Source organism: Coturnix japonica, chromosome 6 (genome assembly GCF_001577835.2).
Source record: "Coturnix japonica isolate 7356 chromosome 6, Coturnix japonica 2.1, whole genome shotgun sequence".
Taxonomy (NCBI): Eukaryota; Metazoa; Chordata; class Aves; order Galliformes; family Phasianidae; genus Coturnix; species Coturnix japonica.
This window is the reverse complement of record NC_029521.1, coordinates 4,321,291-4,346,847: the sequence shown is the minus strand read 5'-3', so window position 1 is coordinate 4,346,847 and position 25,557 is coordinate 4,321,291. Positions and strand designations below refer to the sequence as shown.

The 25,557-nt window shown below is 41.1% G+C and overlaps 1 protein-coding gene across 9 annotated transcripts in view; it reads left to right on the top strand.

Annotated features, from left to right (window-relative positions):
* PCDH15 (protocadherin related 15) overlaps window positions 1–25,557 on the top strand; it is an 814,794-nt gene that overhangs the window by 732,747 nt on the left and 56,490 nt on the right. For all 9 annotated transcript variants that reach the window (XM_032445316.1, XM_032445314.1, XM_032445315.1 and 6 more), the window contains 5 exons: window positions 791–907; window positions 10,949–11,089; window positions 12,879–12,991; window positions 21,979–22,088; window positions 22,531–22,671. In XM_032445316.1, the coding sequence (XP_032301207.1) occupies window positions 791–907; window positions 10,949–11,089; window positions 12,879–12,991; window positions 21,979–22,088; window positions 22,531–22,671 (622 nt within the window). The remainder of the gene's footprint in view (window positions 1–790; window positions 908–10,948; window positions 11,090–12,878; window positions 12,992–21,978; window positions 22,089–22,530; window positions 22,672–25,557) is intronic.

Genomic DNA, 25,557 nt, shown 5'->3' with positions numbered 1-25,557 from the left:
AACAAAGGATAGCTAATTTTGAAGACAGGGCATCATTTTGAAGAGTTGAGAGGAGCAAAATTGTTCATGTAAAATAGTCCTTGCTTTAGATTCTCAGATTAAGCAAATTATCTTCTTGCAAAACAGATCAAGACATTAAAAGATGCAGTGCCTGTAATTCCACAAAGAAGTGCTAATTTGTTTGAATTCAGATGCTTTTCCAAAATCTTTTCATTAGAAGGCTCTCCTAGTTTGAATTGCCTACTTGTCACTTTTTGTTTTAATTTGATGGTCCAGTTGTCTATTTGAAAATCTGAAAATAAGCAAAAAAACATTTCCAGCGCCTTGAAGCCTTGAATTGCAGACCCTGCAGCAGAACATAATGCATTAATTATCCAGCCTCATACTATGAGGATTTGTAGCAGTGCTTTCCTCATCCTCACAGACATTTATTATGCTGTCCAAGGTCATTCATTTGAGAAACATAGCAAAACCATGTTGCGGCCCTCTGCTTGAGAAGCAGCTGTCATGGAAATCTCTGCTTGGTTCACTTGTAAGATTGTATTTTCCTGCAGAATTCTCTTCTGTTGCTCTGTCTCATATGAATATGTTGTTTTGAAACTTGGCTCCTTCACCTTCTGAGCTAGTTTTACATGGTGGTAAGGGAATTGAGAGCCACAAAGAGGCTGTGAATGGCAGATAGGTTTCCAAATGAGGAAGGAGTGGTCAGGTAGTGTTTGAAAGATCAGTTGTGAACGTGTCTGTAATTTTGTTTAAGTTTCAGAAGTAAACTCTTAATTGTGTTCCGCAGGATATGAACGATTACTCGCCAGTATTTAGCAAGACGCTCTACAGAGGAATGGTTGCTCCTGATGCTGTCAAGGGCACTGTTATCACTACCGTCTCAGCTGAGGATCAAGATCCCCCGGTAAGCAAAAAGGTTCTGGTAATACTCTGCGCTCAAGTGGGGAAAAATCTGTAACCCCTGTAAGTGACCTACCCCTCTTAACAGCAAAGGTGATCATGATGAGTTTCGCAGAGCAGTAACTTGTACATTCCTGTCAACCTGGCCTTTGTCATTCTGGACAGAGGCTGCATCTGTGAAAGGATTCCCAAAGGTGACAAGTCAGTGATACAGCTCCTTTCTGACAGGAGGATTTTTGGAAACCTCTTAATTCTACTTCCCAGTGATGATAGGTGAATAACAGGAATAGTGAAGCAGTGAACGCATGCCTGGCTTTGGTACAGTTGTGCAGCTTAGCAAGGAAACAAAACACAACTCCGTAAGACTGCTGCTTTCTTGATTTGCATTCATTGCTCGGGCTCACATGGAACTGAATAGCCCACCAGCTAGCCCTACTGGGCTCTGTTTGAACAGGGTGGTGGTGTTTTGGGGATGAGGCTTATTCTTGCCACTGGCTTTTATCGCTGCTCCCTAGTGAAGCAGTTGATTGACAGAACTGAGCACATATGTTTGACTTGTTAGCTATTCTGAAGGGCAATATCAATTTTTGTAATCAGAGTTTGATGAACATCGGTGGCCAGATGATACGCTGAGGACAATAAAAGCCAAAGATGTTCTGCCAGCCAGGTTTAATTTTTAATTGTTAGTGTTTTGCATATTAAGGAGAATAATCCTCAGGGAGAAGTGTTCAGAGCGAACATGCCATGCACATTAAAAACTGATGGCAGTGCTTTGACACAAATCAACTGTAGCTTAGCTAAATATGCTTCATAGTTATTTATTTTCCACTCAAGGACAGAATGCTCAAGCAGTGTTTCTGTAAGGACAGTCCTGCTAACCCCTTGTGGTGTGCATCAGCTGCCTGTTACTGAACTTTGAGGCATTTAGGTAGTTGGAGTCTGCTGAAGTTCTGGACTGTTGTTTGTCCAAAATATATAAAAGACAGTATTATCAATGTACCGTGGACTGTTCTTGAATAAGAAAGCACTCTGCTGCCGCGGTGCTTCTATTTAATTAGTAAGCTTTGCCTTCAAATAAATGGCTCTGAACTGCATTCATTATTTCAGGGAGTTCAGCAGATGGTGCTTAGCTGGAGAAAATTCTCTGTTGCTCTCCCCAGGAATGACTTGGGAACCAGGGACTCCATTTCTGTTAAGAGCTTTCATCCTCAGTAGTTAGCAGCAAATAATTGAACAGAAAACATTCTGCCCCTCTCACAAGTGGAGTCAATTCAGAGCGATCTGCCAGTGGAGAGTGGAGAAAACTTGCTTTTCATGACGATCAAAACTGCACAGTTTTCATTGCAGTAGTACAAATCTAAAATGCTAAATCCATCAGTAACGCTTTTACAGTCCTTGCTGTGTCCCAGCACCAGTAGGTGTTTGCTCCTGTCATGTTATCTCACTGATCTTGGAAAAAAACTATGCAGAAAAGGATAGCAAGGATCGGTGAAGTAGGGCAGATTTGTACACAGATGAGTTATTGGGATTAAAAAATCCTTGGCTACCAAGATATTATTGTGATTTGCATGCTGATTTTATTTAACGTTCTCTGTTGCCTTACAAAAAGTACTTTGGTCTGGATGAAGTATTTGCCTGTTCTGATATAGTATCCACTTTTTAAGTCTAAACTTTAAAGAATGAGATGCAGTTTCATTCAGTGTCTTGGTGACGGATGTTGAACTGATGGACATATGTAATTTGTCTTAGTTCCATGGAGTCTGCACTTTCTGATGCAAAGTTATTTCTCATGTAGAAACCAAGCAAAGCAAACCAAAGCAAAGCTCCTAATAGCTCGTTAAACTGTCAGCCTACAATTTCTAGAGGTATATTTTGCCCCTTGTCCTTCTAGACCCTCTCCATTTTANAACATCTCTATCACTATCAAATGGACAGGAAAAAGTAGGAATTGATTGTATGTCTGCCTGCAGCTCAGTACAGTGGAGAATAATGGCCATCTCCAGTTAGTACAAGAGCAGGAGAATAGAAAACTAAAGCACTTACATCTCCCAAATTCCTTTATTGTGATTTCCTCACATATTTATGTATACTTTCTTTTTTTTTTATATGGGTTTGAATGTTTTCTATTTGAAAAATGTGGGGATTGCTTCTATTTCTGTCAAGGAACGGATGCAGGCAGGAGGCAGAAATCAAAATCACTGAATGCTGGGTCTCACTTATTACCATTATAGCGGTCAATAACGATGTTACGGTAATGGTCTTCAAAATCAAGTCTTGCATTTCTTTGATTTGTGTCATGACTTTAAAGTAATAGTGCCCCTGGGCTTTAATTGAATGCGCTATTTCGAAAAGCCAGCTGTGGAGCAAAAGAAGGCTTCTAGAATTGTTTTAGGAAGCTGATGTTTTCTTTCAAAGTAATGGTCAATAGCTTTTCTTCTTTTTTCATTTAAAAGAAGGAAGAAAGATGAAACCATGGATGGCTTTGTTTCTTTTTCTGGCTCAGCTAAACCCATTTCAATGATTTGTGTTACCGGTAAAAAAGCGTTATTTATTGGAGCTTGTTTTCACAGTAAGTGCTGTCACAAAGTATTTGGTATGAATTCACCAGAAATCGGGGGCTTTTTTTCTGGGGAAAAAAAAGCAAAGCAACAAAACCAGTCTTTTTCTCTGTTCAGCAAGAATACCTTTTTCTAAACTTGCAGCAATGGGAGGAATGTTGCTACTTATTGTATGCAGTACTAGAGAGAGTACTTGTTTTTTTTCCTACCTGCTGGAAACTTCTGTGCTCGGTACTAATACATTTATTATATCAGTTCAGGAAAACAAATGGATGTTTATTAAGTAAATAATTTTGGTTTGAAAGTATTCCAGATAAGAGACTAATCAGTTTGAAAGGTATAAACTTGATTTTTTTCTGTTGTCGTTTAACAAGTGATGTGGACAGTTCCACTGTCAGCATTATAGAATCATAGAACCACTGAATTATTGAAGTTGGAAAGGGCTTCTAACATCATCCAGTCCAACCATCCACCTCCCACTAATCCATGTCCCTCAGTATAACGTCTGCATGTTTCTTAACACCTCTAGGGACAGAGACTCGCTGTCTTCAGCATATCCCAACTTTGCAATGCAGTGTCGTATTAATGTAGGTGGTGTGAGAATTCAAACTGAAATGCTCAGCACCTGCATGAAATTCCTCTACAGTAAAGGCAGATGTGTGTTTTCAAGCAGGCATGTGGGTGGGAGATAAATATTTCAGGCCACTGAAGTTGATCTGGATGAAACATCATCTGCAGCATTGTGTGCAGGTGCTCCTTATTCACTGTGGGAATTATTCATTTGGTGATATTGCTGAGAATAGATAGTGTTCTGTCTGTGCCCTTTGATTTCTAAAGGTAGGCCACAAATATAAGTGCAAGCGTTCACTAAGGGTGTGGTAGATCTACAGCTTGTAAAGCAGGTGAAAGATGGGAGGCTGGAGGAGACTCATGGTATGGAGTGCTCTGGTTTACAGTAGCAGTGCATTTCCTAAATGGTTTAGAAACTTACAGCATGGAGATGTAGGAGTGTGCTGAGTAACTACAGTGCGTTTGCAGAAAGGTACAGGAGGCAAGGAGGCAAGGATCAGTTATTACTCTTAAATGAAGTAATGAAGTACCATTCCATTAGTTTGTTGGGTTTATAGGTTGAAGGTGATACCATTTAAAAAAAAAAAAAAAAAAAAAAGCACAAAAACAAAGCTTTTCTCATTGAATTTCCACTCAGTGAGTTATTTGCCTCGGCATATCCTGTACTTGTATGTGTGAGTGAAAGAATGACTGGGTTGGGATCAAGTTCAGAAATTTTATTCACTGAAGAGTACAAACATGTTATGTAGAATGTTAAGCTATCAATAGAATAGAAGTGTTGGTAATAGGATGCATTTGGTCCTAAAAAACATGGATTTCTGATTATTACTAATAATTACCCTATGCTAGATTCCAGTGCTCCCAAATGTAGGTATTTCATTGTGTTTTCATTTTAACCTGTGAATTTCAAAGAGGTCTAAGAAATCTTGGCTGGAGGTGTGAGATCCCTCTGGTTACTCCTGCCTGTTTAGTGAAATGTCTGTTAAGACATAGAAACCAGTGCTTCTCACTGGCCAAAACAGGACTTGAAGCAAACGTCAGTTTCGCTTCCAACCATTTTCTCCTTTCCTGTCCTTTTCCAGTTATTATTTATTTTAATACTCAGAACATCCTATAGTAGCTCACATTGTTTTTCCTAGGACAGCTTGCACACATAGAGGTAAAGGATAACAAAATGCTTAGCATAAAGGACTAAAAAATGGCCAAGGGAACTACCATAATGGAGCAGGCCCACAGTTACATACATGGCTGCCAAGGGTATGATTGAGTACATCTTCAGTTCTAAATAATGGGTAAACCTTATTAAAATACAAATCCGTTTTCCACTGTTGAACTGATTCCTTTGTTTCCTGGAGGAACTCTGTTAGCTCTGTTTGAATTTAATTTCCAAACCAGCTCTGCTTTTGAAAACAGTGATCTGACCAAAGGGTGAAGGCAAAAGTGAGGAACAGTGCCAGCAGGTATCCTGTGAGGTACATTACTTTGCATGGATTTGTTTCGTTGGAAGACACTGAAATGTTATATCTCTATTGGAAATGCCAAAGAAATGCTTCAAGCAACTAAGGTAGATGTGCCCATGTCTATAGAATACTTATCTGGAAAAAACAGGGAGTCAAAAGAAAAAACATCTGAGAAAACCAGTGAGAATAAGCCAACAGTTACAAATATAGAGCAGGATAAAAGAGGAGTCAAAGACTGCAAGGTAATAAAGAGAAATCTGTCAAGAGAGACAGAAAGAAGTAAGTGAATACTTTTTCAGGTGGAAATAAGATATTTGCTTTGGGGCATATTAGTGCAGATTGAGGGATGTTAATAGGTGTGGATGCCCAAGCACTGGGCTTTCTGAGGCAGTTCCTAACACCTTAGCTGCAATTATATTGAATCAAATTTAGAATTTCAGTGCTAACGTCTCTATTTGCTGCTTTGCTTTAGATAACACAAGAGCTTCAGTTTCTTACAGAGATATTTTTCAGTCTTTATAGTGAGAGATACGTGCAGACCATGAAGCTTGGATGAGGTTGGTGTCAGGCTCTCTCACCAACATTCCTGAGTTTTATCAGCATATTCCTTCGGATCCCTGGATAGCAGACACCTGTACCTTGTACAAGTGGTTATGGAATGGCCAAATCAAATGCACAGCAGAGCACTCGTTTGCACTGAAACATCAGTGCTTAAACTTGATTGACTGGGAATTGACTGGGTCTTCAAACTTGACTTATTTCCAGTTCTATACTGGTTTTTAAGTGAGATAAGTGCACTTGGAGGGCTTTGAATGGTGAAAGTTTCTTTCTGGCTTGGCAAAGGCGCTACCTGTGATTATGGTCAGTAGATCTGTATGGTTGGCCTTATACATACCTGAGCTACTCAAGGACGTCTGATAATATGCCTGGGGAGAAAAAGAAGTTTCCTTTGTTGTGATTAGTTTATGCTTTATTGAAGTGGCGTAGTGATGAAAGGCGACAGATGATTCTAATAATTTTCTCAGTGTTTAACCTTCCAAATATTAGGAACTGAGTGCAGCTTGAGCTCATGGAGTAACACTTGGTGTAATAATCAGATGGTGAATATTGCCAGGACTGCATCACAAGGTGCCTCTTTTATATGGACTATCACTGTGAAAGCTGGAATACTTCTGTCTGGTGCATTTCCCTTGTATTTTCAGATTTTGTTGATTTGGATTATCAATCGAAGCAGATGCAGGAGGCTAATTTTAAAGACCAGCCAGAGCTCTGGATTATCCCATTTAATGGTGTGTCCTGTCTCTCAGCACCTTGTAAAGTTTGCCTTCAATTGATCCTTTTTGTCAGGTTGAAAGTAATTGTCCTTACTGTTTTACAGGCATTTGCTGAAAGTACAGTGCTAACAGATATTTAATAAGAGCTTTCACAGATAATTAATTAGAGATAAAAGCATTCTTGAACAGTTCAGGGCTTGATCTTTAAAATTTATTGCTGTTGAATTTCATGGAGTCTACTGGAGTTCTGTGTATGGGAAGGATGCTGAAAATTCAGTGAGCTCTTGGAAGTAATTTTATCTCATGATTTTAAAAGCTTATATTCTTTTTGTATTCAGCTTGTCATGCAGAATTTCCAGATTTCATCCAGACCTGCAGACTCTTTCATCGGGTTGCATACTAAAGAATAAAATAACTAAAAATCAGGCATGTATGTATAATTATAGTAATAACTGGTAAATGAGAGGGTAAAACAGAAGCAAGTGCGCAGTTCACAATTTTTAGCTGGTTTTGAGACCCACCAACATTGATCACTTTTCTCCCCAAGTTCCTGGTTTTGTGCTTCAGTTATCCAGCTCTGGGTACTGGGAGTCATTATTCCTTGCTTCCTTTTGAATTGCTTCCAGAAACACGCGTGAAAACATACAGAAGATGATACTGTTGTTATACTGATCACAATTTTTCATGGCTTCTCTGCATTCCGATATTCGTGCAACCTCTCTGTTCCCCTTGGGAGTTATCACAGTAGTGCACATGTGCACTCTGAGTGGCCTCTTTTTCCAGGGCCTCTGTGTGCATCCTCATGAACTAATATAAATGTTGAGGATGTTTTCATGTTGTAGCCATCAACTGTGTCTCAATCGAATGTAGTTTCCCTAGAGCAAATGGAACCTTAAGAAATCACGCAGCAGTAACAAGAAATATCGAAGCTGGATGATCTTCAGAGCTAAGTTTATTATTCTTGAATTCCTAGGGAAATTTTGCTTCAAGAGGATGATGGTTACTGCAAACTGAATTCCTGTTTTCATGGTTTATTGGTATTATTTGTTTGGGAACATAACCTTTTCTTTGAGTTTTGCTGTAGACGTGGGAATGCATCTGAATTAATTTAAAACAGAAGCAAAAGAAGATTAATACTTGAGATAATTGAAAGTTGCTTCTGAATAGATTTCCCTGGAAAATTTCTCTGGAGATTTTTCTAATTACGTTGGTGCCAAAATGCAGTAGATAAGAAATGAATTCCCATTTTGTTGTTTCCAGAAATGACAAGAGAGAGGTGTACTTGATAGTCATATCAGGAACAATAACTTGATGAGATTTTTCTTTATTTAAAAACAAATTGCCTAGTGTGTGTATGCTTAATGATGATGATAGCTTCTAGTCCTGCAAGCAAATGTGAGCACCATTACTCTGTAGCCTAAGTGGTGTGGATTGCAGCAGGTAATTTCCTCTTATGATGATGTCGAAGAGAAATTACAGGGAGAATGTTGTATAATCACCTCTGTTGCACAGTGATCTCTGAAATTTCTTGTTTTTTCAAGGATTTTCACATGTTTAGTGTGCATGGTTCTCTGAAGTACTTGTACTTACCTAGTAGCATGGTCTGTCACTTATTACTTCACTGAGCACCCAAGCACATCTGTGAGACCCAGTTCTGGGTTACTGATGGTGCTATTTTGCCAGTGGCTCTGCAGTGCTGTCCTTGTTGCTGTGTCCTTACTGGATGGCTTGACAGCTGTATGTCTGTGGAGGGTGTGGGTCAATGGCCTTTATCCCTGCTTGCAGTTAAATCATCCAAAGGAGTGGCTAGACTCCACAGAAGCTTATTCTCTTGCTACCTGCCCTTGTCCTTCCCTAGCTTTCCTGTAGATCCCCTTCAGGTACTGGAAGATAACTATAAATTCTTCTTGGAGACTTCTCTGGGCTGAAGAACCCCAGCTCTCACAGCCTGTCTTTGTAGGGGAGGTGCTCCAGCCCTCTGTTCATTGTCGTGGTCCTCCTCTGGACCTTCTCCAACAGCTCCATGTCCTTCTTGTGCTGGGGGCTCATGAACTTGACACAAACACCTATCCCAAATTTATTCCCAGGTATTTCAGTTTCAGAATGTGTATTTTGAATCAGCATTTCACTGTACTTCTGTTGTATCGAGAAAACGTTGGTCTTATTTACTGAGCTTGAAACACTTTGTCAAATGCTTCTGTTCCAGTTTGCAGAACTTTCCTAACAGTAAGAGGCTGGCTTGTGAGTTTGAGTACACTGTCAGGAACAAGAAAGCTCTTTTGTAACACAGTGCTGAATGCAGATTCAAAATACCAATTTCTCTTAATGAAGCTTTTGGTTTGGGTTATTTTGTCTGTTAGAGTACAGTGTGATGTCTGAGGTCCGCTTAGAAGCTGCAGTGAAACCAGCGGCAAGACTTGCCTTTGTAAGTGCTTCTCTTAATCTACTGCATATCAAGGTAGCAACAACTTAAGCTTGCTGCCAAACAGTTGTACAGAAATCAGTGTGCAAAAGGAAAGAAAGAAACGTGTATGTGTATAACAGACACAAAAGAAGTAACTTTTTTTTGCTTTCTGCACCTTGTTTGGCATTTTCTTTCCTTCTGTTTAGCACATAGAATCATCACAGAGTCATAGAATGGCTTGGGTTGGAAGGGATCCCAAGGATAATCAAGCTCTAACCCCCCTGCCATTTGCAGGGCTGCCAACCTCCATATCTAATACTAGCCCAGGCTGCCCAGGGCCCTATTAGTGGCTCTCAGTGATTTAGTCACCTTTTGGCCTTGGAGAGCAGGTGAATTACAAGTGAGCAATAACAGTGTTAGTCAAGGGTCACTTGCTGAGAATGGAGGTAACCTGCTAAAGTTCATCCTCTCCCAGACATCGTCTGTAATCAGTAGGATACATCCCATCCCAGAAGTTGGTGATACCTCCCAGATACCTCCCTTCCCTAATTCAGATGTTGACCAACTGTATCCTTCTGATACTGGAGAAGCTCTACCAGATGCATGCAGGAAAGCATCTGTTGCAGCAGAGCCTGGGGAGCTACAGGACATCTCTTCTCTGGGTCAGCAGTTGTTGAGACTGCCGTATTGTACTTTTTATCCAAGAAAAACTGTGCCGAACGGAATTTGCCTCTTCTTGGTCACCCACTCAGTCAAAAATGATGAAAGAAGAATAAGGTCATGAGAGTCAGTGATGAAACCTGATTTACAGTATTGGAGTGAAGGGGCCGTGTTTTTAATGAAGAATAATGTGAATGACTGCAACAGTTTTCCTGATGCAGCTGCAAGCATGATGCAGAACAGTTCCACTGCTGCAAGTGTGTGAGAGATACTGCAGAAGAGATGGGCGAGACAGAGAAATGATGTTTGCAGCATTGCTAGGGAAGGCGACATCCTGGAAGGATGCAACTGAAGGTTAGGAGAGCTCTACGGGGTTTCTAGGTTCCTTGAAGAGAGCTGTGAAACTTGGTCCTTCAGCATCATCTTTGCCCTCTGCACTGGTGGGAACAGGAAGGGGAGCATGGGTCCCTGGGAGGGTGACCGCTGGAACAAGAGCACTACAATGCAATTAAGAAACTTCATTGTGAAGAACAGGTGTTACTTATTTTAGGCACTTCATGGTAAAACAGTTAAGTGAATAGCCTCCTATTAGAGAACACTGAGTCCATCCTTCTGGCTGCGCATCTTCTGACTCTGTTCTTAACTTTCATATTGTTTTTGTTTGCATGCAGACCGTTTGTGACGTGCACAGATGCACAGGCTGTCTCTGCTTTTTCTTGCCATTAAAAAGGGACTGAACAGTTTGTTGCAAGGCTACTGAAATCCATCTGAAATCCATCTGTGTTCCCTTTGTTTTCTGAGGTTGTGCTTAGAACCAGACATAGTGTCTAATGGGAAAATGTAACAGCCCATCTGTTAATAGGGCAAGGCCACAGGTATCCTGTCACATCACAGGGGCATTTGCTCACGACCATCTTATGTTCTCCTCATGGACCACGAGAGCATTTAGGTGGTGGTTCCAAAATGTCTGGTGCTCTCCTGTTCAGCCACAGATGATGAACATGTTGAAATTAGTTGGAATTGCAGGCCAAATTTGAGTGATTTAGTTGCTGGAGATTAGGATTTTGAAACGATGCAATGATAAGAGAATATTCACGTTGTTTTGTTTCTGCCTTCCAGGGCACACCAGCAAGCCGAGTCCGGTACAAAGTAGATGTTGTCCAGTTTCCTTACAGTGCCAGCATTTTTGATGTGGAGGAAACCTCAGGGCGTGTAGTAACTCGGGTAAACCTAAATGAAGAGCCAAGTACAGTGTTTAAGGTACGTACTCGTATAGCTGTGTCAATGGAAATGCTATTTACACTTAGTAGTATTTCTCTTTTGTCTTTCCCTCTCTAGCTTTATATTCCATAGAAATATATGAAATTCTTATTTGTTTCTTCAGTTTCTCAGTTTCTTTCTAGTACACGTTTCCTGGCCTTTTTGATGTCAGAAAGGTCTCAGATAGGTTTGTTCAGTGGAGAAAAGAAGTAGGAAAGCAACTGAAGGAAACCTCAGTTTCTGAAAGTTCACATTGCTGATGTTTCGTTTTCAACCGGGCTGACAGCTCAATAGTTTTGTGGAAGATTTGTAAGAATGGCAGTATATCTTCTAAAGAAAGTTAACGCAAGGTTGGGTAGTTTGGGACTGTACTGTAATGCAAAAACACTGGCTTTAAGGAGACATAAATTGCTATTGTGCTGTTACTGTTCCTGAGGAGTCTCAAGTGTAGTTAGTCTGGAGTAATTTATTATTTCAATCAAAATCATTGGGGCAGGGCTCCTTTCTTAAATCTGTGAATGGAAGGAGTTAGCTGAAAATGAAAATTGAAGTGTTTCAGTAAGCAAAACAATGTAGTTTGTAATACATCAGGGTTTATGTGTGGTTTCCCTACATGGGAGCTGCCAACCATCTGCATCTTCATTAAGGGATATTTTGTTTCTCCTTTTCAGTTATTTCTTTTTGAATGGGGAATGAAATGGAGATGCATTTGTATAGTTTTCTGTGACAAGAAGATAAAATTATCCTCCATTTTCTAATTGTTAGCAGAATCCAGAAATCCAAGCTGTGGGGCCTTCCTGACTTGGTGTTTGCTTCTAAGAACATTGGCTTTTGTGGCTGCGCTGAATCTTCAGTACAATTTTCCAGGCAGTTTTTAACATGTTCATACTAACTGCAACACTTGGCAGTTATATATTGGCTGAAGAAGTACGTCCTGTTGCTCTAGGCTGTCTTACTGCTGATCTATTCTGAGAACAACAGGCTTCATAGAATCATAGAATCCTCAGAGTTGGAAGGGACCCTTAAATGCTGCTTGATCCAACTCCTTGCAATAAACAGGGACACCTACAGCTCCATCAGGTGCTCAGAGCCCTGTAGAGCCTGACCTTGGGTATCTCCAGAGTTGGGGCATCCACCACTCTCTGGGCAGCCTGTGCCAGTATAGTGCTGATCTGCTTATTTGCTAGAGCGAAGGGCTGATCTGCTCCATCCAGTGCTGAACAAGGACAAATTTAGGCAGAGAGAAAAGTAGAAAGCTGTCTGTTGATCCATCCCCGGTGGGCTGGTTTCTCATCCTGGTGCTCACCTTTGTTTGAAAGCTGAAAGCAGGTGAACATGTCCTGGCAGAGTTATTTTATGGGGGACTACAGATGTTTTTTTCAGTAATAAGTACTCCACTGCTTGAATGTGGAACTGAACTATACCAGTAGGAATGTTGTAATGAGTTCTAGTGTTTCGATTAAGGCCTGTCTCTGATAAGACATGAAGGGAATCCATGAAAAACACAAATTGTGCACTTGAAGCTTTCAGAGATTTGCAGATGTAATTGTAGAAGGATGTGGGATTGAAATTCCAATTCTCTGCATTTCTGTAAATTTTCGAGCACACAGTTCAACCTGTGGGTGGCTGTCACCTTTTTCCTGTGTTTTACTCTCATGAAGTGTCTGATTTGTAGTGAAAGAAAATCTCTGACTTGTTATACCCTGAAAATACAAAAAGTGCTGTGGCAGGTCAAGATAAAAAATGTTGTTGCCTATACTAAGAGAATGGTTTTCTGCACTGTTTGTAGCTAGTGGTCATTGCATATGATGATGGAGATCCTGTGAAGTTCAACACCACTACTGTAGAAATTACTGTACTTCAACCTTCAGTAATCCCACGGTTCACACAGGACGAATACAGGTAAAGCATTTATTCATTCACCTTACAGCTGTCATTGTTTAAGCTGAAATAAGATCCTGTTTGAAAGCTGGTCTGATACATGTTGGTTGCAGCATGGAAGCACTTCCACTGTGTTCACCTCAGATTTTGTTCCTTCCCTTGTTCCATTTGATTCATAGGAGGAAATAAGTCACAAAAATAAGGTTTGAACCAGTGCACCAAAAACCTCATGTGTTTAGAGCTGATAACACGTTTACTGATGTTAACTCTTCTTCAGGAAATAGAATTTGATGCTGCTCTGAGGACAGAGCTATCGCTTGAGTCCCCCAGAAGAAGAAATGTGTGCAATTACATGCATGACTCTGATTTGTCAAAGTCAGGGTAGCAAAATACTTTGGAGTTGTTTCTTTCTTTTAGCCACAAGTTTTTTGGTGGGCAGCCCTTTACCATCTTAATAGGTTGTCTCCAAATGCGGGATGTGGTTGGCGGTAGTGAAAGGCTTCTGTAAAATTCTCCTCTTAGCTGTTGAAAATGTCAGTCGGGCAGATAAACAAAAAATTCCCTACAACTGAGGTGAAACCAGGATTATCAAGGCTACAAGTTATTGTCTCCATTCAGTTTCAGTATGTTTTGATCCTGTGAACCATTTGTTGGACAAGAGCTCAGTATCTTTTATTGATCAGCGGGATGTGGGCATTGAGTGCACCCTCAGTAAGTTTGCAAATGACACCAAGTTGGGTGTCACAGGAAACAACGAGATCAATGTGCACAGCCTCCCTGTCTCAAGACATTATAACCTTGTTGCAGTATGTGCTTTTGCATCAGATGTAACGCTATAATTGGTATCATAATATTAATGGGTTTTGTGAATCTAATTTCAAAACCAAATACTGTTGGCAATCAGGAAGCAGAAGCAGGATGACCAGACCCAAATGACAAGTCACTGGCTGATATTTTAAGGGATTTATTGAAAAAAAACATCATCTGTGTTGTTCATTGTGATTAAAGTATCAGAATCTCTAAGCCATACCTTGAACATAAGGAAAGTCTTTCCTGGCAATTCTTCCTGTAGTGTGTCACTTGCAAAGTTAAATCACATTTATAAAAGGAGGCAAGTAGGAGAAAATACCTTGATCCTACAACCAGAACTTTGCTGATTAAGGCATCTAATTGAAATGTTGGGTAGTAACTGTAGATGAGGAAAGAGCAGAAAATGTGAAGTGTTGGTGTATGTTATGATGTCTTGTTACTCAGACAGCGAAGAGTATATTGATGAAAAGAGGGAGAAGAGGAAAAATCCTTTCATTTCAGACTTGAGAAAATTATTTCAGCAGTGATATTTAATAAGAGGATGTGATGCTGAGATCATCTGCATGTTCTGCATCTTGGGTAAACTCCAAAAGCGAATTCACCATGCCTCAGGAGCCGGCACAGCAGCTGGAGCAGCACAGTGGGGTCATCTTCTACAGGATGAGGAGTTATTGCACTTCCATGTAAAGCAGCAGAGGTTCTTTGTTTGCAGGAACGTGGGAAGGGAGCCTAAGCTGCAGGTCTACTGTTAGAGTTGACGTTGCCTTCTGAACTAAGCATGCATTTCCTTCAGTCCACCTAGAGCTTCGGTTTCATCCCAGGAGATAGGACCTTTATTTACCTATGGGAAAGGAAGCTTAAAGTAAAAAGCAGTCCATATCTCCTAAATACTTACAAATGACAACTCAGTAACCCCTCTTACCCTCCTCCTCCTCACAAATTTATAGGACTGGGTGAATAGTCTGATGTCTCTTTCAAAAGAAATAGACCTGCTCCATCCTCGGTAATGTTTTTGAAATGCACACTGCTGTATAAAACTCTTAGAAGTCTTTTGAGGGCAGCAGAAGCAGTTATTCATTTTCTTCAATGTCAGAAATAAAACGAAAATAATCCCCAAACTTTCTGATTCAGTTCTAAGATTCTGTGACATCGTGGAGCGGGGCTGTTTTCAATTTCTTAGGTTTTCAGGGATTCTCACTCTGCAAACTGCAGTTCCTGTTTGGTTTCCTGACAGTGATGCAAGCTGGAGCTGGCAGGTTTCATAAAACCCTGGGTTTTAGTTGACATTATATATCTTTAGGGTGAACGTCAGCTCAGAGCAATGACGCTGTCGCAAAATGATAGACTTCTGGATGTGAATACTGGAATTCTCAGAGAATTGAAAACTGGGGTGGATGAGTACTGTTCTTTGCTTGCATAGTTACTTTAATCTGGATGATTCCAGCAGTTTCTTCTAGCTCTCCTACAAACTTCGCTTCTGTGGATTTAGAAAGAGGTCACAGATGAACACTTTAACAGACGAAAGATGCCTGCAGAGTTGCAGTGTGTCTTACAAATCAGAAACAAACACAGAGTGTAGGAGAAGGGGGCACCAGATGGTGTGATCAGAAAGGCCTGGCCACATGAGGCAGACTGGGAGATGAAAGCGCGGCTGTGCCTTGAGCTGTTGATCTGGCAGCTCTGTGCTGTCAGAAGCACCCCAGCACACGAGGGCCTCGTCCTGTTCATGCTACAGAAGGGTTTGACTGATATGTTTCCATGCCTTAAAGCGACTTCTGCAGGAGGCAGCAGTCAAGTTACAGACATGCCTTTTGCACGCTGGCTTTCCCACTGCAACATTACATGATTTATAGGAAATTAATTAGCCTTTTCCCCTCCACACACCACCTTTTCTGTTTGGATTGTAAATTATAACTGAAGACTTACAGGTGCTGCTGCATGATATATATAGAACACCACAGAGAAGCCAAGATCTCTGAATACCAACATGTGCAACATGGAGCTGTTTCTCTATAATACGTGATAAAATAGAGTTCCTAATAATTGAGATAGATGTCCACTGAGTCACATCAGAAAGCCATCTTCTGCACCCAGGCATCTCTTCTGGTGGGAAGCAGGAGGTGAAGCTGAAGCAGGTGAACCAGTAGCCATAGTTTGCTGTGCTTTAGCAAACATTGTTTGCTTATTTGGGAAAAACACAGAGGTGGAGAGGCAAAAGAAGAAGTATCAAAGTCCTAAAATGTGCAATGTTTATTTGTACGTGGCTGTCCACCTCAGAGCCTACTTGAGCTCATGCTGCCGGGGCAGGACGCTGTGCTGCTGATGCTCTTCTTGCTGCATCTCCCCGCAGGGTTCTGACAGTCATATTTTGCCTCTTCTCTGCAGCAGTGACAGCAGAGTGAGGCACCATGCCCCAGTCTGTGCACAGGGCACTTGGCAGCAGCGTGTGGGTAGGGCCTCAGCCCTGCAGCCTGAGCACAGGCCTGGGGCTGTGGGGCACAGCAGGGCAATGGAGGGTAGGTCAGCACACCAGGCTTCCCATATGGCTGCCCAGTGCTGTCTTGCTGGCTGTGGTCATCTGCAACAGTTACTTAAAATTTTTCATGCTGACTAGGATGTTGTTCTGCTTATGCTGGAGAAATAGCCATGTCTGTGGTAATAAATTACTTCCTGGGGCAGCTCAAACAAGCTGATTTGAGCATTCCTTTTCCACGCTATTATTTTTCATGTCCTTATGGTTCCGCCCCAAATCACATCTTGATTGAACCCTAGACCAGGTAATTGTTCCAGAAGTTTCCATTGCTTCCAAACAGGTTATGGCAGCACTTTGATTTCTTAATTAACAGATCATAATTAGTAGTGCCATGGAGCAGTGAAGAACAGATGTGAAGTGAGCCTCAGATGAATATAAAGGTATTTTTTTCACAGGCTCGTCCTCTTATGAGAACATTATCATTCTTTAAAAAAATAAAGGTTCAGAGGGACTTGGGAATCTTTTCTGTTTTGTTAATTAATAAATATCACATCCTGTTTGCAACTAGAAGGTCATTGCTAATAGTGATGTGCTTCTGTAGCAGAAAATGAAATGTTAACCGATGGCGGCGTCATTGGTTCCTAATTACTGCCTGTGGGCACATTAAACAGGTGCTCAGCCATTTCTTAGCAGAAAAAGGAGACTGCTGGAAACTTGTAGTTTCTGTTTGTGCTGTGTTACCAGTCCCCATCCTGTTTCAAGATAGGTGTCTTCTTGTAGGCTAATATGGTTGATTCCAGTGTATGAAGAAATCTGTGAAGCTGGAGCTTTGAGGGTAATACAGGAGGTAAATGTAGCGTGGCACTGTGCTTCTGTGCTGGGCACAACACACTACCATGAAAATGTGTTCTGCAAGAAGGATTTTGTGACATGAACTTCTCTTGTTCAACAAAAGGTACGATCTGTGGCACAGAGCAGCAGTGTACATAGGATGGGTCACTGCCCCCTTCTTGTTAAGATGTTGGCTTTGTCCCTCAAGACTATGTTGTAAGGCACTTGTAGATTTAAAGCATCCATGGGGGTGATCCTTTTACCAGGTTGGCCAAGTCTTAGTGCTGCTCTTCCCATGTTTCCCATTGCGGGATATGCATTTCATAAAGGAAAGACATAAAAAGGAGGGAAGTACCTCTGGCAACAGTTTTGATGTAGCACCTCTGAGTTGGAGGGAGCCTCAGCGTTTTCCCCAAGCTGTATTTAGAGGAATGTGCTCCAACATTAACTTTTAATTGGCCTTAGGTGGCAGTGGAGGCTTAGCTTCAGGAAAATGTGTGTGATTTTGCCTTGGGATTGGTATTGTATGGGACCCGTCTGCATGCGCGGAGTCTGCCTTGCTGTGTTTGGTGTGAGGGTCAGGGCTGAGGACTGCTTTTGGCACTGTGGCTGAAGTGTAGAACCAGATAAGTGAAAGAGATGTACTGACACAAATGTTGCATTAAACCCAACTGTCAGCTGTATAAGAGCACAAAACCACTGTGTTATCTATCATCTTAGATTTGATCCCATCGATACCCATCTCTCTGGCAGACTTGCGTATGTGAGAGATCTGCGTTCTGCTTGTCAGGGATTTTTTCCTTTTTCACTTCTGTAGTAATGCTTGACAGAAATATTTATGTCTTCGTGTTCTCAGCTGTAATTTACAAAAATCAGTGGGATCACACAAAGGCATGATGCCTACTGACAAGATAGCTCCTGGGAATAAAATGTGACACTCGGTTTAAAAGATAATAGGTTATGACAGGGGCTCACTTCAGCAGTGTCCAAACTCCCTTGTCATCTGTTTCGGATGTGAATGCCATGAAAAGGTCACAATGTCTTGAACCCATTTGAGGATTGAGGCAGAGTGAGGATGTTATTAAGTATGGTGAGGAACACGTGATCCTTCTCAGCACGCTTTGAACAAGCACTGCTTGGTGTATGCATATAACTAAGAACTAAAGGCACTTTTTCCAGAGGAGACAACTCACAGTCTCCGTCAAACCCTTCAGATTGTTAGAGCTGCACAAACTGGACAAAGAGAATGCCAAGGTAGCCTAAACACTGATGAAACAACACAAGAGGAGGTACCATTACTTCTTGCTTGCTTGTTTCTATGATGATCACCAGTGCTACACAAGTTAATCTCTTTTTTTAAAAGACAGTTGTTTAAAACTCAGCTGCACAGTGAGGCGTATTTCAAGCATTTCTGTAGTAGATTTGTTCTCAGCTATCTCAGTTTACATTTAACTTCACTTCTAGCTCATCTCATTTTAGAACATTTATTGCTCTGTCTACACTTGACCTCACTCCAGAAAAATACATATATTTTTTTTAATGATTTACCTAATTTCTCTTTAATGCTAAATATCTGACAGACAAAAAGCCAAATGAAATTGCATCCCATGAGGAGTAATTGGAAGGGCTGTGCAGGAGCGGGTGCAGTGTTCAGAAACATTTTGTCCAGGAAGCTTCAGATGAAATGCCATTGAGTCTTACAAGGAGCTAAGGCCAATACATTCCCAGAAACAGTAATATGAGGGAAGATATGGAGATTATTGTACAAGGAGAAGTCAGAATGACATTTTATTCAACTTGAGCCAAGAATTTTAGTAATGTGATTACATAACTAAAGTTAATAATGCTTTCTGAGCTATGCTTGTGGGTCCCAGTGAACTAAAATAAAACCCACAGATGCATCCAATGCAGTGTGTGTACACAGCGTGCTATTAAACTTCAGTACTAAAACCAATTTTCCAATTTATTATTGGGTTTGCTGGTTTTAAATTTAATTTTTGATTAAATCTCATGTTCGTGCTTTTGGAGATAGAAGAATTTCATGGTGCATTTAAAGCACATTGGCCAGCAGACAAATTGAAAAATGAATGAGTGTCTGACTTCTTCAGCAATGGGAAAATGAGGAAAAGTTTAAATTTCACTTTGGAGTCTAAAAAATATACCTTACCAGTGTATTTAGTATGTGTTCTGTCTCCATTTCCTCTTCTGATCCAGGTAATTGAGATGTAGCAAATTAAAAGATGTTGATTTTTTACAACTCATGTGTGTTTTTCTTACTTTTTCTACGTCTTTCTTTATAACCAATCTTGTTTTTGCTATATTACATGCCATTTTGACTTTTTTTGTGTGCTGTTTTTGTTGGATTTTGAGGGGGACGATTTATGACACATAAGCAGCAAACAATACGGTAGAGGCCTTAAAAGAGGATGTAAATACAAGCAGTCCTTAAGTTTGTTCAGGATAACTAAATGCAGAGTGTAGGACAGAAGCATTATTATTAAGCATCGAGTTTTGACCAGTTTGAAGGTGCTTTATTCTTTCCAAATCCAACCTTAGCTTAGCATGGCACAAATCTTGAAGCTACTCTGTTGTATGGTTTGCTACCTTCATGCTCTCTTTTCCTACTGCGGCTCATTGGGTATGGCTTGGGCAGTGGGGTGTCATCATGCTGAGACCAGGGACTCTAGAGGGTTTCCAGTGCACCTCACTTGGAGCCATCCCATCCTGCATACTAGCAAGCTGGTATTTATAATGTCTGTCAAAACAGTAAAATGGATGTCATCCAACTTGCACATAGCTGAAACGGTTACAGAAATACCAGATGATGAGTTTATCCCCTAAGAAAGCTTATTAGAGCTTGTTGTACAGGATAAAGAACCATATATTGTCAGTCGAATACCTTTGTCTTTCACTGGTTCACGTCGCTACAATTCAGCAAGATGTTAAGAGCTGGCTGTATGTTTTAATTCCACTGATGCATTGCTCCCTTTGAACTTAGTCACCTTAGTTAATCAGCAAAATGAAATCAATACAATTAGCATGGCAGTTTTCTGTCCACCCCACCCATGGCCTCTCACAGTGAGCACAAAAACTGTTTCCTAATAAATATTGATTTGTCAATTCATTAAATTCAGCTTTGTCAGAGGGGAAGCTACAAGGCCATTTCTATTAAAAGAATATACTGAAAGTGTGCTTCAGATGAATTGTGGGTTTTGTACATACATAGTCATAGGGGTTTTCTTCAAATTAATTTCCTTAGAAGAAAAAGAAAAAATAATACAGTATACAACATTAGGTGGATAGCTTAATAAGTCAGGCACCAATAATGAACTCTACTGCTGACTGCACATTTGAGGAAGAGGAATGGGAGCCAGGGTGATCTGCTCTGTGTGTAAATGAGTAAAAGAAGTATACCATAACCTTTTTCACAGGAGTCAAAGGGCCGGTGTTGTGCTACAGTGTGGCTCAGCCTGTAAGTATGTTTTCCCCCTTATTTGTGCACTGGAAGTCATCTCAGAAGTATTGGTATCCCAACATTTTGAATAAGTTGCAGTGATTGAATTAAAGAGGACCTAGGCAGTTTACACTAACAAATGAAGGAAACAAAGTGATGGACAGTGTCACAAGGGAAGAAAGAGCACATCATAACCCCTTGGGTCGTGGATATGGTTTGCCCTTGGTATCTTCTTTATGGATAGTGTAATCGGGGGCAGGAGCAGTTGAGTGTAGAAATTCGACCTGTAGTAAGTTCATCCCAAAGGAAATTTCTATAATGAAGGACAGATTGGTCTCTTCTATGTGAAGTTTTGGCTTGATTCAACTGTTCAGATTGCAAACTGGGAACCCAGCTTTTGCTTTTGGAATGGGAGAGGTACGGAATGGGACGGCATGTTCCAGCAATACGCAGAGGAGGTTGAAAGAAGGATTGCTTAAAATATGCTCTGAAATTAATGGAGCCATAGGAGTCTATCCAGAATTCTGGAGAAGATATAAAAACAGAAATACTTCTGCCATGTGAGAATTCATTATCACAAACAAACTCTTCATTTATGTGGAAGTAATTGTGGTTTCCTGGAGGAAACAGCATCTCAGAGTGTTACTCATTATATGTTCCAAGGAGACATAACATTTGAACAACAGGAGAGGGAGAGAAGTAACTTAGGTGTGTTTTGGGAGGATGCTCGTTATCTTCGTACAACGTGAGTTCTTCAGTTTGCAGTGTCTGGAGGGTATGAAGAAGATGAGATAAATGTCAGTAGCACCGTCTTTTTTCACACCTCAATGCTCAGTGAATCAAATCCAATTTGCAGAACAATTAAAAGACACATCTGTATGCTTGGATTGCAGTTAAGTTTCTGAAAGCATCTTGGCTTTTATGGTGAGAAATGAGTGATTAGAGCAACTTCCAGCTCCTTCTGAATAGTGGAAGTTCCCATGAAGGCGGCTTTTCAGTGCTCACTGCTCAGCTTTTAAAGAGGGTTACTCATGTAGTAATTTTCCTGCACGTGTTCCTGGTAGATTACAGTTTTCTCAGTGGAGGTGAGTGCAATGAAAGAGCTGTTACAGACTGAGGTTTTACTTGTGGTTTATCAGGGTGTGATGGTTCTAGTGTTTCTGTTATTTCTGACTTGTTATCTCCTGGGTTTCATTTCTCATATCAAAAGGCTGTTATATCTTTATACTCTCACCCCTTGTCAGTGGTCCACACTTGGGTTTTTTGCATTTGCAGAAGGCAGGGGTTAAACCTTCCTTAATGCAGATTTTAATGCAAGAAGGATGCTTCTTTGGCAGTGGAATGGATGATTGAAATTGCCAACTGAGCAGTGAGTTTGTCAGTATTCTGCTGTTCAGGCAACGGGAGCATAACACAAAGTACTTCTGTTTGTTTCTGCAGGCCCCCCCCAGTGAGTGAAAGTGCACCAAAAGGAACTGTGGTCACTGTGGTGATGGCAGCTGCCTTGAACCAAACTATTGTTTATTCAATCGTGTCAGGAAATGAAGAGGGTAAGTACTAATAACTTAGTTTAAGTGAGGGTGCTGAGCACAGTGCGGGCATCAGAAGTTTTCAAGAAACAGAGAAAAGCTGCTATAGTGAGGTCCCACCCCATCAGTACAAGCAGGAGGGACTGTTTCTGCTGCTGTTATCAAGCCTATCCTGCCACATACAAAAGCAGATGAGAGAGCAGACTTGGCTTCTTAAAAAGCACTGAAGTTACTTTATACAGAGCTTGCACTTAGCCTTCTCTGTTGGGAAGTTTAGTACCCTTACACTATGTCTTTATTAACAATGTAAAATCGTCTCCATGTCCGATGTGTGTCTCCTCCATTGGGAACACTGTGTACCTTAGCTCCAGCATGCTGCCTGGAGGTGGTGTCCAAACAGTGACATCACAAAATAGAAACGTTTTGTCATTAACAAAACTTCTGTTCCTTTCCTGGCTTTCAGATATGTTTGCTATTAATAACAAAACAGGCGTGATCTCTGTTAAAAAGCCTCTGGACTATGAAAAAGTGACGAGTTATGAACTTCGAGTTCAGGCAGACTCATTGCAAGTGGTGCGATCCAACCTGCGTGTGCCATCCAAAAGTAAGCTTCAAAATCCCTGTTATTGAATATCTTATGTGTATATGTATGTATCCTTAGTTTTTTATAATACCGTTCGCTGCAGTTCTCGCTACTGCTGTGTTCTCAAACTGAGCAGTGATGTTGGTTTGTGAAAGGCACAGTGTGCATTTGTGGATCTCTGTTCTTGTTCTGTACATGATGACTCTTGGGTTAGATCCTCCCAAAGCACATCTGCGTTAGAGATCTCACTGACCCACATAGGGCTCATATTTGTATACAAACAGCGAGCTGATGACACAGATCGAACATTTTCAGTGTAATTGGAGTTTTCCATGATAGAACGTGACAGTTTTTCATAAATACATTATGCAGCCCAAGTGCAAACTGTTCCTCCCTGTTGGGCTGGGGACTTGTGTGTGTGGGGATGTGTAAATTCTGAACAGACTGATGGAAGGCAGCAAACGTGAGGAATCTACAGAGGGGAATATGGGATGGTTAGGCAGCAAGGGTGACAGGAGTAACAAAATGTCCTAAGAACCTCTTGGGGGCTATTTGGGAAGCTTATTGCAACCCCACCTCTTGGGGGGTATTTGGGAAGCTTATTACAACCCCATCTGAGAGCAAATTGGAGAACAGGATGGTCTGTGGCAGGAAGTTTCTTTGCAGAGCTTCCAGGCACAAAGGAGTTATGTTTACTGGTTTATTTTGGCTCTCTCCAAGTGAGAGATTTTTTTTCCCCTTTTAATGATTTTCTTGTTTGAATGACTTTGAAAGAGCTTTTGGAGATTTTGTTGTGCTTCCTTTAAGGAAAAGGCCTGGGCAAACTGACTTGGAACATGTCTCACTTAGTATTCCATTCCATCTTTTACACCTTCCTATTTAAGCCATGTTTGAGCTCTAACTACAAAAGCATTAATAGCTTGTACAAAAAAAAAAAAAAAACCTAAAAAACAAGTATTTTCACATTACAAGCCTTTAACATACGCAGTATTTCTCTTGTTTTTTTGCTGTATTTTATGATCTCTGGCTAAGGACCATCATGGTCTTCATGCCAGCAAGCCCAGGGCATGGGAATGTCAAACAGAGAAACTCCTCTAAGGTAGTGATAGATTGAACATTATTTAAAGGCTATGAGAATACTGCGTTCCCATTTCACTGGGAACTGACTGTAAGTCTTTTAAATCATTTTGACTTTCAAGTCATTTTTGCTGCTGTTTGCTGTACCAGCTCATTACATTCCCCCTCACGTGAGCTGAGGACTCCCCAGGGGTGGCTGACATTGGGCAGTCACCTTTCTGCCTGCCCTGGAGAGCAGGGAGCACCAGGCGAGTTACGCTTCAGGCACAAGGTGAGCACTGTCTTCCAATCTGTAGCTGTGTCAGCTCTTTGGTCAGTGCTTTGCCAGGAAGGGAGCCCAAGTGCCACCTGCTGCTGTCAAAGGTGACCACGCTGTCCCATGGCTGATGGTCTTTCCTACCCCATGGGTTGTGATCCGTGGAATTAATAGTTGCTGAGTTGCAAAGGGAAGGCCATGATTAGCTGATTCTGCTGTCCTGTTCTGTAATTAGTCTTCTAATTGTTGCTCTAATGAATAGCCATAAATATTAGGAAACCCATCTCCAGCTTACTTCTCTGCTGGTTTGTTGCACAATTGTAAAGGTATAGTGTACAAATTAGAGATTATAATTCAGGGGAGGCTTAGGTTGGATATTAGGAGGAAGTTTTTCACACAGAGCGTGGTGACGCACTGAACAGGCTGCCCAAGGAGGCTGTGGATGCCCCATCCCTGCAGGCATTCAAGGCCAGGCTGGATGTGGCTCTGGGCAGCCTGGGCTGCTGGTTGGTGACCCTGCACACAGCAGGAGGTTGGAACTGGATGAACGTTGTGGGCCTTTTCAACGCAGGCCATTCTGTGATGATAACAGACCCCAATATTTGAGAATGTGCTGTAAAACTGTGATAATACAGTATGACCTGAGACATCATAGGAGGCAATGCAGTTCAAATACCTTTGTCAGGCTTGTCACAACTCCCTGTGCAACCACCAGAAGAGTTTTGGAAAGTGAAAGCATATTTTGGTAGATATATCTTCTTCCATAATAGAGATAGTACACATTTGTTTGTGGCGCAGTACATTGGGGTTATTCTGTGGTCAGAAGTTGAATCATGTTAACAGCAACAGAATTTATTCAGTTGAAACAGACACGCATTTGTTGTACATATTGGGATAGCCACAACAGTGTATATTACATTTTCAGTCTACAGTCTGATGAATAGATTGCTAAAGAATTTGATAGATGATGTATTCGCAAAACACTTTACAAGTATCTGGATAACTAAATTACCTAGGTCTTTGTAATGGAGACTCCTCGACCTGTAGGTTTGATATCCACATTTGTAGTAGTCTTTCCATTTTCTTTTTGATGATATTCAATCATGCAAAACCACACTCTCAGATTGAGCAAAATTGGGCTTCTTAAATGAGTAACTTTCACTGAAACTTCACAATGTGAAATTACACTGCTTTTATATTTCATTTGAACGGATGAAATGTCAGCTCTTCTGATGACAGTGAAATTAGAAAGTTGGAATTCTGGCCGGAGGAGTCGGCATCTGGTGATGCTGAACCCTCGGTGACCTCAAGTATTAATGAATTCATCATTTCAGTTTAATTTAGTAGCTGGGGTTTTTGGTGTCTGCTCTTCGCTTCTTCGATTGTCTATAAACTGTCGGCTCACAGCACATTGTGAGACAGATGAGGATTGTGCTCATTAGCTTCCAGCTAGAAGCTTTCAGTTTTCCCTCACTGGGTAGGGTGAGGAACAGGAGAACATTTACGTAAAGGGGACAGCACGGAGCTGTGTGTGGCGGGATGTGTGCTGCACTATGAAGGCACTGCTTTGCCAT